This window comes from Acipenser ruthenus, chromosome 51 (genome assembly GCF_902713425.1).
Source record: "Acipenser ruthenus chromosome 51, fAciRut3.2 maternal haplotype, whole genome shotgun sequence".
Taxonomy (NCBI): domain Eukaryota; kingdom Metazoa; phylum Chordata; class Actinopteri; order Acipenseriformes; family Acipenseridae; genus Acipenser; species Acipenser ruthenus.
In genome coordinates, this window is record NC_081239.1 from 7,967,631 (window position 1) to 7,986,230 (window position 18,600).

At 42.4% G+C, this 18,600-nt stretch overlaps 1 protein-coding gene across 1 annotated transcript; it reads right to left on the reverse strand.

The window, feature by feature from the left end:
• Nucleotides 1-830: 830 nt before the first annotated feature.
• Nucleotides 831-13,616, reverse strand: LOC117398403 (Fc receptor-like A). Its single transcript, XM_059015739.1, has 6 exons — nucleotides 13,592-13,616; nucleotides 10,221-10,298; nucleotides 8,142-8,399; nucleotides 2,686-2,979; nucleotides 1,512-1,787; nucleotides 831-1,000 (listed from the first exon to the last, which is right to left on the reverse strand). Exons 1-6 carry the CDS (start codon nucleotides 13,614-13,616, stop codon nucleotides 831-833), a joined length of 1,101 nt encoding a protein of 366 aa, XP_058871722.1.
• Between the last annotated feature and the right edge of the window lie 4,984 nt (nucleotides 13,617-18,600).

The following is an 18,600-nucleotide window of genomic DNA, read 5'->3' on the forward strand; positions in this document are numbered from 1 at the left end:
AGTCTCTGGTAATGCAGCACTATTCCAGTTCCACTCCAGTCTATGGTAGTGAAGCTCTATTCCAGTTCCACTCCAGTGTGCTGCACACGGCTGGAGAGCTCAATCCCCTCTGCTGACTGCTCCTGATCCTGATCTGAGGTTTTCCTGAGACAGATGTCAGAGACACACAAGGAGGGCTCAGAGTTTAACTCTAGCAATAACAAAAGCTTTAAAGGATGATGACACTTCTAGGCTTCAGAGTAATCAAGTCCCATTGAAATCACAGAGTGCATTTCAGGGTAAGGAGCAGCTGTGTATCAACTGTAAAGACACTCTGTGGAGGCAGCAGCTTTCTGACATTACTGACAAAGGGTTATTATTAATACTCTAGATTGAAGAATCAAAGAATAAAGATTATGAGTCCAATATGTCAAAGCTTTAGATCTTTATCATCTGGAAAACAAAAAGCCAAATTAACCCCGTATAGCATCTTAGGACACAGGTCTAAGTGAAGGGTACCGTTAGAGTTTGTAAGAGGGATTCTTAAAGAGCGAATCAGAAAGTTTCCATCTCCATTTTCAGTGCTGTAAAGGATGATGACAGGTAGAGATAGCGAGTGCTGCCCCCTGTCTGTACACATACTGGATAATACTGACTTACCTTGACTCACCACCAGCGAGACACGGGGAACCTGGAAAAATATATACAGATTGTTCAGTTTGTTTCTTATAATTGTGTTAACAAAAATAAATACAAGCTTGCAAAATGTTTATTTTGTAAATGAGCTGTGCATGTTTAATGATGAAATAATGCTTTCTTAATGAACTATCCCTGAGACTGGGCTGTGCTGTTTAAGAAGAAGCCTGCATGTGTGCTGTGACAGGCCAGGTGAAATGTGTGCACTGACTGGGAGTCTCACCTTGGATCCTGCAGTATTGAAGGAGCAGCAGAGTGAACACAATGAAATGAATCAGAGTGAAGCTCACTCTGTAGCCAATAGCAACAGCGCTGTGCCAGGACGCTGGGGGAAGGAAGGTACAGTATGAGTGTGTGCGAGTGACTTCCATACACATTGACTGAGCTGATAGGGATTCAAAAACATTACCCTGCTCACACTCGCTCTATAGGAACAGCCTTCAGCCACTCTGTCACTCGAATGGCTGTCTGCTGTAACTGCATTTTATTTGAACCATCATTTTATAAGATACACAGTCAGGGAATCAATGAGGTTTCATTTGATTGATTGTCAAAAAGCAGAAAAGAATGATAGTTTAAAATGTAATCAAAGAAATGCATGAAGCTAAAACATTAGTGGGAAATATACACCACTGAATTTGCAAGGTATAAAAACAGTGTGTGTACTGTGCAGTATTTGTTACCAGTCCATTGTATTGTAATTGATGATAATTCTGTGGTCTGTTTATTCTGTTTCTTCAGGGAATGGGAATATAATGGGATCACAATGTGACCTATTTTACTGTGAGATCACTTTCAATCAAGGACAGTCATTTAGGAGGTGTTTGTAAATTTACTTTGCAGTTCAATGTGTAACTCCTGGCTGCTCTTCTTCACTCCCTGTGACTCCACAGCACACGTGTAGCTCCCAGTGTGGCTCTTCTCAGTGCTGGCTATGCTGTACAGTGCAGAGTCAGTGCTGTTAGTCACAGGCTCCCCGTCTCTCACAATGGTGTAGTGGAGTTCAGGGCGGGGGGTTTTGTTCACTGCTGCCTCACAGGTCAGGTTAAGAGCCTCTCCCTCCTTCACTGTGGCTCCTGGAGATGCTGTCAGAGTCACCCTGGAGAACAGAGCTATGAAAAGATGACATGAAGACAGGTGAGTGATTGTGAAGCTGTCTGAACAAGATATTCAAACCAATCAGAACCAGCGTCTTCCATAGAGTGGGATTCCCCAGAGCCCCCTGCTCCTTAGAGAGACAGAGAGGCAGTGCTGGAGTATAGAGGCTCCTTAGAGAGACAGAGGCAGTGCTGGAGTATAGAGGCTCCTTAGAGAGACAGAGGCAGTGCTGGAGTATAGAGGCTCCTTAGAGAGACAGAGGCAGTGCTGGAGTATAGAGGCTCCTTAGAGAGACAGAGGCAGCGCTGGAGTATAGAGGCTCCTTAGAGAGGCAGAGGCAGTGCTGGAGTATAGAGGCTCTTTATCGTTTTGCCTGTAAAGGTAACACTAAATGTTTCAGTGAAGACAGGAACAAGCTGTAAACAGGCTATTGAAACATCCCACAGCATCCTGCCCCCTCCCCTCCCTAGGTTCTAAACCCTTAGATATATCTGCATTGATAATCTGCAAGTCATTCAAACACCACTATGAAGCATAATGAGTTGAGTTCTCACTCACAACAGTGTTAGTCATGAGTTTAAGTCCCACTCAAATCATTAAATTAATATGTCTGTGTTTTTTTTCTTGGTATTCAAAAATCAGCAATGAGATTATTATTGTTTTTATATGCATTGTCATGGTGTTCTATATATCAGATATTGCTTTGATTTTAGCTACTGTGTGGTAGAGTAGTTGAGAAACTTAGATATTTTAGTAGACAGAGAAGCACAGAGAGGAATATAATTAGAAATAGAGAATTAGAGGAATGCTGGAGGATTGAGGCTCCCAATCACCTCTAGCAGAATCAAACAGCACCCCCTACTGCTGAGGACAAAGCTTTAGTGAAAAGGAAGGAGATTCTGTATTACTCACCAGTTACATTTACCCATATGGGATGGCTGTATTGTGAGTAAGACGTGTTCCTGCCCCATCCAGCTCCACACCAGTACTCTCCACTGTGGGACAGAGCAGCAGCACTGATTGTGTATCCGGCTCCAGTTCCACTGCTGCTGTCAGTCTGGTACACTGGAGCTCCCTGCCTGTCTTTGTACCAGAGATATCTCCAGCCACCAGAGCCCCCCTCAACCACACAGCTCAGGGTGACCGTGTCTCCTTCAAATATCTCTCCTGCAGGCTCCCGGGTCAGTGCAGGCTTCGGAGTGTCCACTGAAATAGAGGAGACAACAGCATTAGGTGCTTTACCCACTGGACTCTGTAATTGTGCTTTTAAAACCACTTGTTAGGATGTAGCTACTTTACATGTGCATGTGTATCCCAGAGGGACATGAATACCTTCCCAGTGTGTGTTTGTGAAAGGATAGAGGCAGACAGAGAGGGGGTACTCAGTGTCACTGATGAGAAGGCAGGAACAGTTCAGTGTAGATTGAGGAATCCTCTCAGTGTGTGAAGGTGACAGGAATGGAATGGAGAGGCAGACAGCACTGACACCGATGAGAAGGAAAGAAGGGCGGAGGAGCAGTGTAAATAGAGGAACTCTCTTAGTGTGTTTGTGGTACAAATGCAGGGAGAAAGAGAGGGGGCAGGGCAGACAGCACTGACACCGATGAGAAGGAAAGAAGGGTGGAGGAGCAGTGTAAATAGGGGGACTCTCTCAGTGTGTTAGGGAGAAAGAGAGGGGGCAGGGGCATGTTTGGCTCCTCCCCTGCTGTTTTTTACATTAATGTGAGTTCTAACCACAGCACATGAAGTACAGGAAGCAGCAGAAACATTATCTGTCGTGTTTGAAATATCTGCATGTTCCAAACTGAAGTCTAAGAGACTAGAAACAATACAAGCTCTTCTACAAAAGAACATGAGAAAATCACTGCCTGTCTGGTCACTGGAAACCCTCACAAAGCCTCTAGACCAGTGTTGCGCAAAGTTTTTAAATGCTGCCCCCACCATATTAAAACGTTAGATTTCGTGTAAATTGCGTATTTTTTCCTTAACCACAAAAAAGTCGTATCACAAATTTAACATTTAAAATCAGTCTAGAAATCTTTTTTTTTTTTTTACACTTCGAGTGAACATTTTGACATGTTAAACCTGGGTTTCTAACAAATAAATCAGTGAATTTAAATAGCCTATTTTGTTTACACTTGGCAAGTCAACATTTAGCTAACATTTCTAACAAATAAATCTGTGAAAAATGCATGTAACTTAACTCTTTTTTGTTTGTTTTGTTTAAACTTGGCAATTCAACAGTTACTTCACAGATACATCTGAAAAACGTTATCGTTCAGCAATTAAATCTGAGGCTTTCACAAAATACAGTATGAACATCGGGAGCGAAGCGAACAACACGAATACAGCACGAGTACAAAACAATGTAGCTAGTCATGAAAAGAAAAGACTGTCTCCTTTTGCTCCTTTTGTAGAGACGAAATAAAATAAACACAGAAGAGCAGGGAACACCACACACTAAAAAAGGAAACAGTTTAGAGAATAGCATCAGCTTGTGAAAGAGTTAATGTGATTATTATTATTGCTCAACATTATTAAAACAAAGAAGCATCATTTTACAGAAATACGAAACCAGTGTGTGGCGCTCCCCGTCACTTTGACTAAAATGAAGGTGAAATAAAGAGAGATAGACATACCATCAATTTCCAATTGTTCTGTTATTTCTTGACATGTGGCGTCCTTCTTTTTATTGTCTTTAACCACGGACACTGGCATCATAAAGAACATTATATTGTAACGAGCTGCGCTTGGAGCTCCAGCTGCCGCCCTCTGTGAGGGGCTCATTTGCATATGCCGGAGCAAAGGACTATGGGAAGTCACTCGCGCAGTTGTGAGTACCCGTTCTTCTATTTCTTTACAAAAATGGATAGTGTAATTGTGTTAGATTTTAGAGTGTTGTGCCTGTTGTTGCTCCTATATCTCTGTGTGTGAAATGTAGGTCAGTCACCGTTGTGTCGCTGTTAGTCCGTGTGTGTCCCCTCCCCTCTGTGCTCCCTGTGCGTGATTGGTTTTTCCATTGTTTCAGTTCTTAGAGATGTGCTGTCCTTTGAAGGGTCCAGGTTAAAACAACTGCATATATGGACGATGTGTCACTAATTTGCACCAACACATTGTTGGTACTTCGGATTAGTAATATCCCTGAGAAGTACTGCGTGGCGATGGGGGCAGGGATTAATAAATCCAAGAGCGAAGTCTACGTGTCTAAAAATTGGCAGGTAGATAGGGAACTGTTGGACCTGTAGCCTGTCAAAAAGGACAAAATCAAGATTCTGGGCCTCATTTTCGAGAACAATAGCTCGGGGGCCCAGAGCTGGACAGCGGCCATTAACCAGGTCCGTAAAAAGATTGGCGGATGGAGCACAAGATCCTTAACAATGACGGGTAGAGTATTCATAACCAAGTCTATACTGTTCCCCATCCTCTCTTATGTAGGAAAAATCTTTCTGCCAGACAGGACCACCTAAACAGTGGTGGACCGCATTACCCACCGCTTTATCTGGGGCAGCAAGATGGAGAGGGTAAAGCGAGCCACCATGAGTAAAGCCGACAAGAAGGGAGGTAAGGGGGTCCCGGACGTTGTGCAGCTCACCCGAGTGCAGGGGCTCACGCAAACCATCTAGAACATCCAGGCCCTGCACAGGAAGGTATGTTACATGAATCGTTTCTATTTTGCCACCTGTCTCAGGGCCTTGGGCCTCTGCACTATTGACAACACCGTGCCGTACTCCTGGGACCCCCCATTGTATTATAGAACCTTAAGGGACACTATACATAAATCGGGCTTAGATAAAGCAAAATTGGCCTCCTGGGAATACAAGGCTGTAACTAAACAACTTGTCGGTTCCCAGGAAATTGAAAAAGTAGCTACTTTCTCCCTCACCCAAAGCCAAAAAATCTGGGAGAATGTGTCTCACAGCTGCCTCAGTAATGTCCAGAAGGATATAGCATGGAACACCGTCCAGAGTTCACTCCCCACTCGAGCGTTCATGTTCAGGAGGGGACTAGCCCAAGTGGAAACATGCCCCTATGCAAAGTGCCGCAAGAGAGAAACACCAGCCCATATCTTCTGGGAGTGTAATGTGGCTGGCAGTGTCTGGCTCTCTGTCTCTGTCTTCCTAAACAGGTTTGCTGACACGGCCAAGATGACCGCTGAGACTGTGCTCTATGGGCCTGCGGGAGGAATCGCTACCAGCACAGCTAAGTGCGTTTGGCGTGTCATCAATGTTGTCAAGCAGATCCTGTGGGATGGCTGTCACGTCTGTGTCTGTCACAAGCAGGAGCTAGACATTATCACCACGACCAGAAGGGCACAAACTCTTATCAAGGACTTTGTAATTCTGGACATCCGGACGCTCGGGAAGGACAAGGCCTGCGCGGATTGGAGGATCGTCGGACTCCAGGACGTGAAGATGGAATAGCATCAAAAACTGGAACCGCTAGCTCCCAGGAGCGGGATTACGGGGCACCGCTAAGCCTTTTATTTATTTTGCCATGCCAGCATTCCGCCCTTTTTAGCTGACATGACCGTTTTTGAACAGTGCCTTGGTTTTATGTAGTCTTTTTGTTTCAGTTTTATGGACTTTTATTTGATTTATTTTGAATGTTTTATTTGATTTTGTTTTGTTTTGTTTTGTTTTGTATCTTTAAGATTTTTAATGTAAACTATTAAAAGTTACATTTTAAGTGTTTTAAAATTTTAGAATTTTAACACACGGTTTAACACACTTTCCCTTTGCCCCTGTCTCTTTTAGTTTTATAGTTTATTGTTCTGTTTTATGTTCACCTTTGAACTTTTTTTAAGAGAGCACTCCCCGGCCCTCACAAGCACTGGTTTTTTATTGATAGTTCTTTTTTTCCAGTCACTTTTAAAGCAGCACAGGTTTTATCATGTTGATTTTAATCTGTGTCTGATTGTCTTGGTGTTTTTAAATGTATTTCAGATGCTTTTAAAACAAAATGTATGTCTGTATGCATGAATGTCATATTTAAAAGAAATGTATAATGAATGAAAAAAGAATGGATGTAAATGTAAAAAATGTAAAATCTCAATAAAAGAGTATCATCTGCTTCAAATAGTCTCTTCCATTGAACCCATGCAGGCAGAAATGGTACAATATTTTTAGACTTTAATAATTAAATTCTCATTGATGTTGATTTTGTTTTATTTCTGTGGTGGGTCTGATGTCTGCGTGAGCGAGACACTGACAGTCTGACAGCCACTACCTTTGACCTTATTTCTGATTGGTCCATTGCGACGCGAACAGCGCGTAGCAAAATACAAATGAAACAAATGTATTTCTATATTTGCTCGCTTCATTCATGCCGCTTGCTTCGCTTGCGTTGTGCATTACTCAGTTTAAATCAATAGTTTTCATTATTCTTGCTCGCGTCCGGTGTGCATAGCTCTTTCAACATGCAAGCCCACGCCCATTGACGTGTTTGATTTGGCATTGTATGTTGCAGAGCTGTGCTTACACTCCGACTTTTAAGAATGTGTTTGTTAACATTTATGTATTTAGATTTTTTTTTTTACAGAACTGCTCCTTTAATCATAGTCACACCCCCCTTAGTGACTCTCCACGGCCCACCAGGGAGGCGTACCTCCCAGTTTGAGCACCACTGCTCTAGGCTCTCTTTCTGCATTATTACAATTTCTACACTACACAGAGTATGAGAGTTACTCAGACCAGGAAGAGCTTTCGTATCAGAAAACTTTGCAAGGACCTGTTACTTCAGCACCTGAGTTGTGTTGAGAACATTAACACAGCTGGAATAGACACCAGTGTGAATGTATCTGTGAGACATTACAGACAGAGAAGGGGGTGAGGACTCTCTCTGTTAGAATGAACCTATCTCTCACTGACACCCGCACCTCTGCAGAGTCACATTAACACAGCTGGAATAGACTCCAGTGTGAATGTATCTGTGAGACATTACAGACAGAGAAGGGGGTGAGGACTCTCTCTGTTAGAATGAACCTATCTCTCACTGACACCCGCACCTCTGCAGAGTCACATTAACACAGCTGGAATAGACTCCAGTGTGAATGTATCTGTGAGACATTACAGACAGAGAAGGGGGTGAGGACTCTGTTAGAATGAACCTACCTCTCACTGACACCCGCACCTCTGCAGAGTCACATTAACACAGCTGGAATAGACTCCAGTGTGAATGTATCTGTGAGACATTACAGACAGAGAAGGGGGTGAGGACTCTCTCTGTTAGAATGAACCTACCTCTCACTGACACCCGCACCTCTGCAGAGTCACATTAACACAGCTGGAATAGACTCCAGTGTGAATGTATCTGTGAGACATTACAGACAGAGAAGAGGGTGAGGACTCTCTCTGTTAGAATGAACCTACCTCTCACTGTCACCTGCACCTCTGCAGAGTCACCAGAGTAAGTGAAGTCCCACCACTCCGCTCTGCACTTGTAGAACCCCTCGTCACTCTTTGAAACACGAGCCACATTCAGCTCTGTGTCAGCCCGGGACTGTAACTCTTCATTATCCTTATAAAAGGCAACCCTGGTAGCTTTATAACTCCAGACACGACACCTCAGAGTCAGAGAGTCTCCCTCAAACACAGGCTGGGGGGGAGTCTGCAGTAACACCAATCCATCTGAAAAGACAGAAAGAGTTCAGATCAGCAGGGCTGAGAGACGGGTCAGGATTGAGGAGTCTGCAGGATCACCCATTGATCTGAAAAGACAGAAAGAGTTCAGATCAGCAGAGCTGAGAGACGGGTCAGGATTGAGGAGTCTGCAGGATCACCCATTGATCTGAAAAGACAGAAAGAGTTCAGATCAGCAGGGCAGAGAGACGGGTCAGGATTGAGGAGTCTGCAGGATCATCCATTGATCTGAAAAGACAGAAAGAGTTCAGATCAGCAGGGCTGAGAGACGGGTCAGGATTGAGGAGTCTGCAGGATCACCCATTGATCTGAAAAGACAGATTCCCTGTTATGAGCTATATAAACTTCCTACAGGGTGGAAAACAAATATATTAGGAAACAATTTCCCACGTGTAGATTTAAGGCTCTTTGAAACCAAAAGGACTGAACATAAGACATGAATATGAAATCCTGTAACAGGGTCTTGTCACTTTGTAGGAGCTCATATGGAATCTTTCTGTGTGTGTGGGGGGTGTGTGTGTGTGTCGCGCGTGGGGGGGGTGTGTGTGTGTGTGTGTGGGGGGGGGTGTATGTGTGTGTGTGGGGAGGGGGTGTGTGGGTATGTGTGTGTGGGGGGGGGGTGTGTGTGTGTGTGTGGGGGGGGGGGTATGTGCGGGGGTGTGTGTGTGTGTGTGGGTGAGTGTGTTTGTGTGGGCGGGGTTTGTGTGTGTGTGTGTGTGGCGGGGGGGGGGGGTAGGGGGTTGGTGGGAAGGTATCCTAGGTTTGCTATTAAATCATTTGAAACCTATTTATGCCCATTTGCCCAGCTGCTATCTGAAAACAGCAACAATTCATACTGACTGGAGATCCAGAGACAGCTTTACTCAAATCAGCGAGCCGATCAGTAGCTTACAATACCTTCTCAGCCAATCCGAGTGCAGGATTATTCAACAGGGTCTGAATATTATTGTAACAGGGCGAGGAGCCCTGTATGTATTTATTTGTTTATTTTTAGATCGGGGTTTCCCCCCCTCCGCCCCTGTGCAGTGTGTTATTTTGTATTTGTTTTGTTTTATGATTTATTGTAGTTGTATTTGTGTTGACGGCGAAGCGCCGTGTGTTTTGTTTTTGTTTTAAAAATACCTCGTGGGAAAGCGTGAATGTCAGCTAGTTATTATAGAATTAGCTGGCAATCACGCATAATAATTGTACCCATGCAGATTGTGGCCGAGGGGTATTAGAATAATTGCCAGCTAGTTAAACCCTCGGCCACGGTATATAAGACTGCAGCTCTCTGCACTCGGGGTGGGTGTTAGAGCGGAGAGAGCGAGAGAAGAACGAAACTAAAAATGAAATATAGGAACAGTGAGGCAATCTGCCCAGCCTGACCTATTTTAATGTTCGTGATTTGTTTTATTTAAAATATTTGTTTTGCTCTGCTGAGTTTTTTCTGTTTAAACCTTTTATTTTGTTTTTGTATTGTTTGAATAAAACGGCGCACCGCGTCTTTAATTTTGAAACTGCAGTTTGGTGTCAGAGTTCTTCCCTTCCTGCTTCTGCCGTGACATCACCGCCCAGCCACCCTGTCACAATTATCTATAATGACAATGAATGTAAATGACTTACTGGACACAGTTAGGTTGACAGCATTACTGCGATCCTGTCCTGACGCAGACTCACACCAGTACACTCCACTGTGAGCATGCCGAGCTTTACTGATTGTGCAGCTGTCCCCATATCTACTGCTGTATTGCTTACTGCACCCTGCCTCTTCACGTCCATCTCTGTACTGTTTAAACCTCCAGTCAGCAGAGCCCCCCTCCACCTCACAGCTCAGGGTGACTGTCTCTCCTATGAATATCTGTGCCCAGGCAGGCTGCAGGGTCAGGACAGCCTGAGGATGACCCTCTGAAACAGAGAACAGGAAAGGATTAGGACACATTCCCTTACAGTCAGTTAGGAGAGAGATTCCAGTCCCCCAGCAGCATCTCTGCAGTGATACAGTAGGAATAGCAGCAGTGTGACCCATTGCAGGCTCTACTTGTGATACAGTAGGAATAGCAGCAGTGTGACCCATTGCAGGCTCTACTTGTGATACAGTAGGAATAGCAGCAGTGTGATCCATTGCAGGCTCTACTTGTGTGTTTTGAGTGAAAGGAATTCATGAGGAATCTCTCTCAATATGATAATGGAAGTCTCTGGTTAAAATTTCCAATCGGGCAGCAATTAGTCCAATTTACTGTAGCAGGATTATTCCTGTTAAACTTTTTTTTGTAAATATTTTTAATGATTCTGTAATCCTGTTTAAGATAAGTGGGAAGATTACTGTTCTTAAAAGGCATCCAAACATTCAGTCTCTAACAGTGTTCTATCACTCAATATAATGTGTCTATTATAGATTAATAGACACATTATATTGCTTACAGTGTATAAGGGGTCTGTATTGAGGGCATTGCTCTGTATTCAGTTGTGTTAATAAACTCACCAGACACAGTTACTGTAACAGGATCGCTGTGTTAATAAACTCACCAGACACAGCCAGTGTAACAGGATCGCTGTGTTAATAAACTCACCAGACACAGCCAGTGTAACAGGATCGCTGTGTTAATAAACTCACCAGACACAGTCAGTGTAACAGGATCGCTGTGTTAATAAACTCACCAGACACAGTCAGTGTAACAGGATCACTGTGTTAATAAACTCACCAGACACAGCCAGTGTAACAGGATCGCTGTGTTAATAAACTCACCAGACACAGCCAGTGTAACAGGATCGCTGTGTTAATAAACTCACCAGACACAGCCAGTGTAACAGGATCACTGTGTTAATAAACTCACCAGACATAGTCAGTGTAACAGGATCGCTGTGTTAATAAACTCACCAGACACAGTCAGTGTAACAGGATCACTGTGTTAATAAACTCACCAGAAACAGTTACTGTGACATTATCACTGAGCTGTGAGTAGAGTGGTTGATCTCCTCTTTGTCCTCGACAGCAGTACTGGCCCTGGTCAGATACAGCAGCTGCAGTGATTGTGTAGCTGTCACCAGTTATACTGCGTCCAGCAGTCTGGAGCACTGGAGTGCCCTCACTGTCTTTGTACCAGAGATATTTCCAGCCAGCAGAACCCCCCTCAACCCCACACCTCAGAGTGACTGTCTCCCCGGTGAATATCTCTGGGAATGGAGGCTCCAGGGTGAGTGTAGTCTGAGGCAGCTCTGGAGAAACAGAGAAGATGAGAGAATTAGGATCTCTATTGGAGAGAGAGAGAGAGAGAGAGAGAGAGAGAGAGAGAGAGAGAGAGAGAGAGAGAGAGAGAGAGAGAGAGAGAGAGAGATACTGTTAGTGTGCAGCATGTGACATTTCATCAGAATGGTGAAATTACTGATAAATGTATAAAAAACTAATTGTTAGAAATGCTGATTACATTCTGTAAATATATGCAATATTCATGATGGGACGTAAAGCTGAGGTCCTATTGTAAGTGACTCTGCATGGAAGCCACCACCAGGGGGCAGCACTGCACTCATTACCCTGTGAGAGGGATTCATTTTTTAAATATATAATATGACAGACCACGGTCAATCCAGATTTCAATGTACATTTCTGTCATTTCTGACTGAAGCAGACAACAAATGAATACTAAGCAGCGTTTTTAACCCCATCTTCTTATTACCTTTACTGACATTAGCACAGGCCCCTCTTTTATTGCGATGGGATGTTTGGCTCCTCCCCTGTTTTTTACATTGATGTGAGTTCAACCACAACACATGAAGTACAGGAAGCAGCAGAAACATTATCTGTCGTGTTTGAAATATCTGCATGTTCCAAACTGAAGTCTAAGAGACTAGAAACAATACAAGCTCTTCTACAAAAGAACATGAGAAAATCACTGCCTGTCTGGTCACTGGAAACCCTCACAATTGTTCTTACTCATTTAAACTGAGTTACATTCATTACTGTGTTGTTTCAAGTTGATGTATTCATCAAGAAGCACTTATGTAGTTGAATTGGTCAGCAGTCAGCCAATGTAATATTCTCATTCAAAAGCATTCCAGCAATACCACACATAGCCTCTAGGTGGAGCACAGTATGGCACTGTAATGGTGTTTGCTGGAGTCATTCATTGTTTTATTTAACCAAGTTAAATAGTTATATTGGACAGAAGATAAAGAAAGATGATTTCAGAAAAGTGTTTTTTTTTACAGATGATCAGGAAGCAGGATGAGAATCTTTACCAGTCTCTTCACTTTGTGACTGCATTGCCACAGCCTATTTTCAACACACACACCTAACATGAAAAGTGTCATTTCTCAAACCAGCTTCATGCTTTTCAACCATGAATTGTAAATCCTGTTTTTAAACTGTGTTCACATTGTAAACTGTTCTCTTACCTTCATACTGTCCGGAGCAGCTCACTACAGTCAGCACTGAAAAACACAACAGAGACAGTCAGGGACTAGACCCTTTTAAAAGCACCACAGTCATGTTGCTGTTTACAATGCTTTTACCATTGTTATACCGTGCTCATCAGTTATAGGTGCTGCCATACATACATGTAACGTGCTAACACAGGGAGAAGTAAGAGACAGCGCCATCTAGTGATCGCACACTTTTGATCAGGTTTCCTTCTCTTGTTTTGTTAGTAACACACTGCTGTGCACTACTTGCTGCTGGTGTATATAATAATATAAAGACACTCTAATCTAGCCTATATTAAATATGTATATGACAGGCAGCTCCTGAACTCATAGTCAAAGCACCTTAACACAGACTTACCAAATAATACAAACACAAGATTTGAGTCATTTCAATAAGAACCCTGTGAATGATTGTAAAGGTGAGGGAAGAGTAAAAACAAAGCAAGACAATGTCACATGATAATAATCCTTCATTAACTTGGACACACGCATGGGGTTTAGGAAACCGACAGATCTGTAGCTGCAGTTAAAGTATTCTTGATTAGCAACTGGTGGTGATATTGAATCGTGTTCAAAACCAGTCAGAGCTTTTTTGACACATTCAATATTCATACTGATTTCAGTGTTCATATGAAGAGAAGAAAGCAGACTTGAGTTGTGAATTCAGTTCAATAATGGGTGTGATAAGTGTAACAGGGAGAAGGCTGGGCACACACTGCCAACCTACAATCACCCGGTAATGAAATTAAAAAAAAATACTTTGATCATAGAAAACAGACCTTTCCTCTTCTGGGAACGAGCCATTACTAATGTAAAGTTTGTATTTCACCTCCCAGCAGAGCTAAATGTGAACGAGCCATTACTAATGTAAAGTTTGTATTTCACCTCCTAGCAGAGCTAAATGTGAACGAGCCATTACTAATGTAAAGTTTGTATTTCACCTCCCAGCAGAGCTAAATGTGAACGAGCCATTACTAATGTAAAGTTTGTATTTAACCTCCCAGCAGAGCTAAATGTGAACGAGCCATTACTAATGTAAAGTTTGTATTTCACCTCCTAGCAGAGCTAAATGTGAACGAGTCATTACTAATGTAAAGTTTGTATTTCACCTCCTAGCAGAGCTAAATGTGAACGAGCCATTACTAATGTAAAGTTTGTATTTCACCTCCCAGCAGAGCTAAATGTGAACGAGCCATTACTAATGTAAAGTTTGTATTTCACCTCCTAGCAGAGCTAAATGTGAACGAGCCATTACTAATGTAAAGTTTGTATTTCACCTCCTAGCAAAGCTGAATGTTTGTTTAACTCCCCCTCCCCACATTGTTTGTGTGGCCTGTGAAGCAAATATCAAATTCAATATATATTTCTTAAATAGAATGTGACACATGCTGCTAAAGCTGATAACATCCTGGTAAATAAAGAAATAACACTGAATAAATCAAGCGCTCGTGTGCTCGCTTCCTGTGCTCAGTTTAACAGTTTGTTTCAACAGGAAGTGTCAGTGAGCTGCTGCAGCTACAGTTCAGACCAGTTCAAAGGGCCTCAGCAGCATCAGCATACATCATTATGAGAGGACTTTCTGTACCACTATTTTAAATATATATATAGAACAAATAAAATACAAGCCTGCTGGTTTCCAGGTTCTTCTCATTGATCAATGTAGTAATCCTGCACATGCATGTTTTTATTCTTTAGCACACTTCCCTGTCCTGTACCATGTGGTATCCTGCAGTTCCATACTTCCATTTGATTTACTTACATTGACTAGCTTTTCAACACTTTACGACACTTTTACCATGAAACTCTTCCCTGCTTCACCATGCATACAGTGTGTTTCACAATACTCCATTTCATTTACCTGGCTTGCACACTCTGCTTTTACCATGACATTTCCACAAGACACCGCCTCAAAATAGATTTTGAATTAGTCTTCAAACCCGGAATCTTTCACTCTAACTGTCCCCAAACCAGATGGATAATCAGCAGCATGTTTAATAAAGCACCAGCAATAATACTTACATATCAGTCCAGCGACTTCACAAGCCTGCATTCTGTCTGGAGACACTTTCAGAAAGCTGAGCTCAGAGTAGAATCTGTAGACATACAGGTTCCTCCCACTGTGCCTATCTCTGATTCTGTCATCTGACTGAATATACCTACGTGATCTCATTTCGGGGAATATTACATTTTACACTATGCATCTAACAACTTCTTCGTTATTTAAGAAGTTAAAACTTCCATAGCCCCTCACCATGACACACTACTCTATTATTATTTATTTCTTAGCAGACACCCTTATCCAGGGTAACTTACAACTTACATTATTTATTTATTTACATACAATTACCCATTTATACAGTTGGGTTTTTAATGGAGCAATCTAGGTAAAGTACCTTGCTCAAGGGTACAGCAGCAGTGTCCCCCACCTGGGATTGAACCCATGACCCTCCGGTCAAGAGTCCAGGGCCCTAACCACTACTCCACACTGCTGCCCTAACACATAAATCGTGAAATCTGTGATAACTGTGAAAAGAATACAGTCTTACCTATGAGTAAGTGTACCTTTCAATTTCAGGGTGCTCCCATTGCACCTACTCTGTGGACACATGGAGATGCACTATAAAGAAATCATTGCAATACTAGATTAGTAACACACATCTACTAGAGACACACATCTACATGAACTAGACAAACCCTCCTCCTCACAGTGACACACTGTAACATAAACACTCACACTGCACCTGCTCTGTGGATGCATGGAGATGCACTATAAAGAAATCATTGCAATACTAGATTAGTAACACACATCTACTAGAGACACACATCTACATGAACTAGACAAACCCTCACAGTGACACACTGTAACATAAACACTCACACTGCACCTGCTCTGTGGATGCATGGAGATGCACTATAAAGAAATCATTGCAATGCTAGATTAGTAACACACATCTACTAGAGACACACATCTACATGAACTAGACAAACCCTCACAGTGACACACTGTAACATAAACACTCACACTGCACCTGCTCTGTGGATGCATAGAGATGCACTATAAAGAAATCATTGCATTACTAGATTAGTAACACACATCTACTAGAGACACACATCTACATGAACTAGACAAACCCTCACAGTGACACACTGTAACATAAACACTCACACTGCACCTGCTCTGTGGATGCATAGAGATGCACTATAAAGAAATCATTGCATTACTAGATTAGTAACACACATCTACTATAAACACACATCTACATGAACTAGACAAACCCTCACAGTGACACACTGTAACATAAACACTCACACTGCACCTGCTCTGTGGATGCATAGAGATGCACTATAAAGAAATCATTGCAATACTAGATTAGTAACACACATCTACTATAAACACACATCTACATGAACTAGAGAAACCCTCACAGTGACACACTGTAACATAAACACTCACACTGCACCTGCTCTGTGGATGCATGGAGATGCACTATAAAGAAATCATTGCAATACTAGATTAGTAACACACATCTACTAGAGACACACATCTACATGAACTAGACAAACCCTCACAGTGACGCACTGTAACATAAACACTCACACTGCACCTGCTCTGTGGATACATGGAGATGCACTATAAAGAAATCATTGCAATGCTATGTTAGTAGCATACTGTGTAAAATCAAAAGTCTGATCAGTATGATGAAAAAGCACCAGTATGACCTACATCCACTGAATGTGCACAATGTGAATGTGACAGACAGACATCTCTTCATATTCTCAGATTCTGGTTCTCTCAATACACTAAAGAACACCCTCACCACGTTTTATTGTGGTGCTCATGAAGCTGCTGGGTTGGCATCACTGGAGGTTTTAAATCCAGAGAGCTGGGATAGCATGAGCAGTGGTAATGCCACTGGAACCATGTCTCACTGCCCAGCCAGTCTGTGACATCTCTTTTGGAGGCTGCCTGCAATGATGCACGAGGCAGGGGCAGCTTCAGGCTGGATTGAAGTGACTGTTTGTCCAGGGGGTCCCCCTCTGTCCCACAGGGAGTCTCCCTCAGAGGGGTGAGGCTCTACAGTGGCTGAGCCTTTGAGGAGGGCTGGCAAGAGCCTCCAGAGCAGAGACACACAGAACACCACACTTGTAGGTTTGCATTCAGCAGGAGAATAGTTAGAGTGAAACCCTGCTTCAATGTTACCCGCAGATTTTCACATGAATTGTTTTTCATTATACCACAGCTTTATAAAAGATCTTCGCTTAATTCTAGCTGAATAAATACAGCATCCTGTGTGTGACCACTAGGGGGTGCTGCAACCCCAAAAGTTAGTCACAATAATAATAATAATAATAATAATAATAATAATAATAATAATAATAATAATAATTCAAATAAAATAAGTCAACATATTTGTCTACTTCTTTACCTTTCTACATGAATCTGTGTATAGAATCAGTTTATCATCATACAATATCAAACTTATCTAGAATTGTCTTTATTTTGCCATGTTCTTACCATGGTTTTCTTTTACAGTTAACTTTTCTAAGGAGCAGAGCAGACCTTGTCACCTAAAGATGATTGAGGGCATGTTTGGTATGAAGCTGCTCAGCTCAATCTCCCCTTTTCAGAATCCCCTCTTGTCAGTTTAACAGGGGGTGCAGGGCTGCATTCCAGTATTCAGGCTCAATTTAAACCCTGCCTGCCTTCACTTCCTCTCACTAACCACACACACGTATTTCCTTCTCAGAAATGAACGCAGAGCAGAGCTGACTGACTGCAGAAAAGGAGAAGTGTGTTCTGTTTTTGAGATGACCTCTGCAGTGAACAGCACTGTGAGCTCCACTTTGTATCTATAATACAGATCTATCTAGAGATCAATCTACAGTAAACCCTGTATTTACACACACTCATCTGCAGTGAACAGCACTGTGAGCTCCACTTTGTATCTATAATACAGATCTATCTAGAGATCAATCTACAATAAACCCTGTATACACACACTCATCTGCAGTGAACAGCACTGTGAGCTCCACTTTGTATCTATAATACAGATCTATCTAGAGATCAATCTACAATAAACCCTGTATACACACACTCATCTGCAGTGAACAGCACTGTGAGCTCCACTTTGTATCTATAATACAGATCTATCTAGAGATCAATCTACAGTAAACCCTGTATACACACACTCATCTGCAGTGAACAGCACTGTGAGCTCCACTTTGAATCTATAATACAGATCTATCTAGAGATCAATCTACAGTAAACTCTGTATTTACACACACTCATCTGCAGTGAACAGCACTGTGAGCTCCACTTTGTATCTATAATACAGATCTATCTAGAGATCAATCTACAGTAAACCCTGTATACACACACTCATCTGCAGTGAACAGCACTGTGAGCTCCACTTTGTATCAATAATACAGATCTATCTAGAGATCTGTATCTACAATAAACTCTGGATTTACACACCTTACTTTTGCTGGGCAAAATGAAACTGCTGTATGATTATAATGTATTTTAAATTTAAAAAGGGGTTAGACCTGACCACTAGGATTGAACTCTAGTCATTAGCATTGCAGGCATGGAGATTACACACACAGAGCAATGAACTGGGTGAGGAGGTGATTGAACTCTAGTCATTACCATTGCAGGCATGGAGATTACACACACAGAGCAATGAACTGGGTGAAGAGGTGATTGAACTCTAGTCATTACCATTGCAGGCATGGAGATTACACACACACAGAGCAATGAACTGGGTGAGGAGGTGATTGAACTCTA

Coding starts and splice junctions, on each gene's coding strand:
- LOC117398403 (XM_059015739.1), bottom strand. CDS start 13,616: ATGGCTCGTTCCCAGAAGAGGAAAG. Junction 2,980..8,141: donor GGTGCAGGTGACAGTGAGAG/GTAGGTTCATTC, acceptor CCTCTATTTCAG/TGGACACTCCGAAGCCTGCA. Junction 1,788..2,685: donor CATATGGGTAAATGTAACTG/GTGAGTAATACA, acceptor ATCTTTTCATAG/CTCTGTTCTCCAGGGTGACT.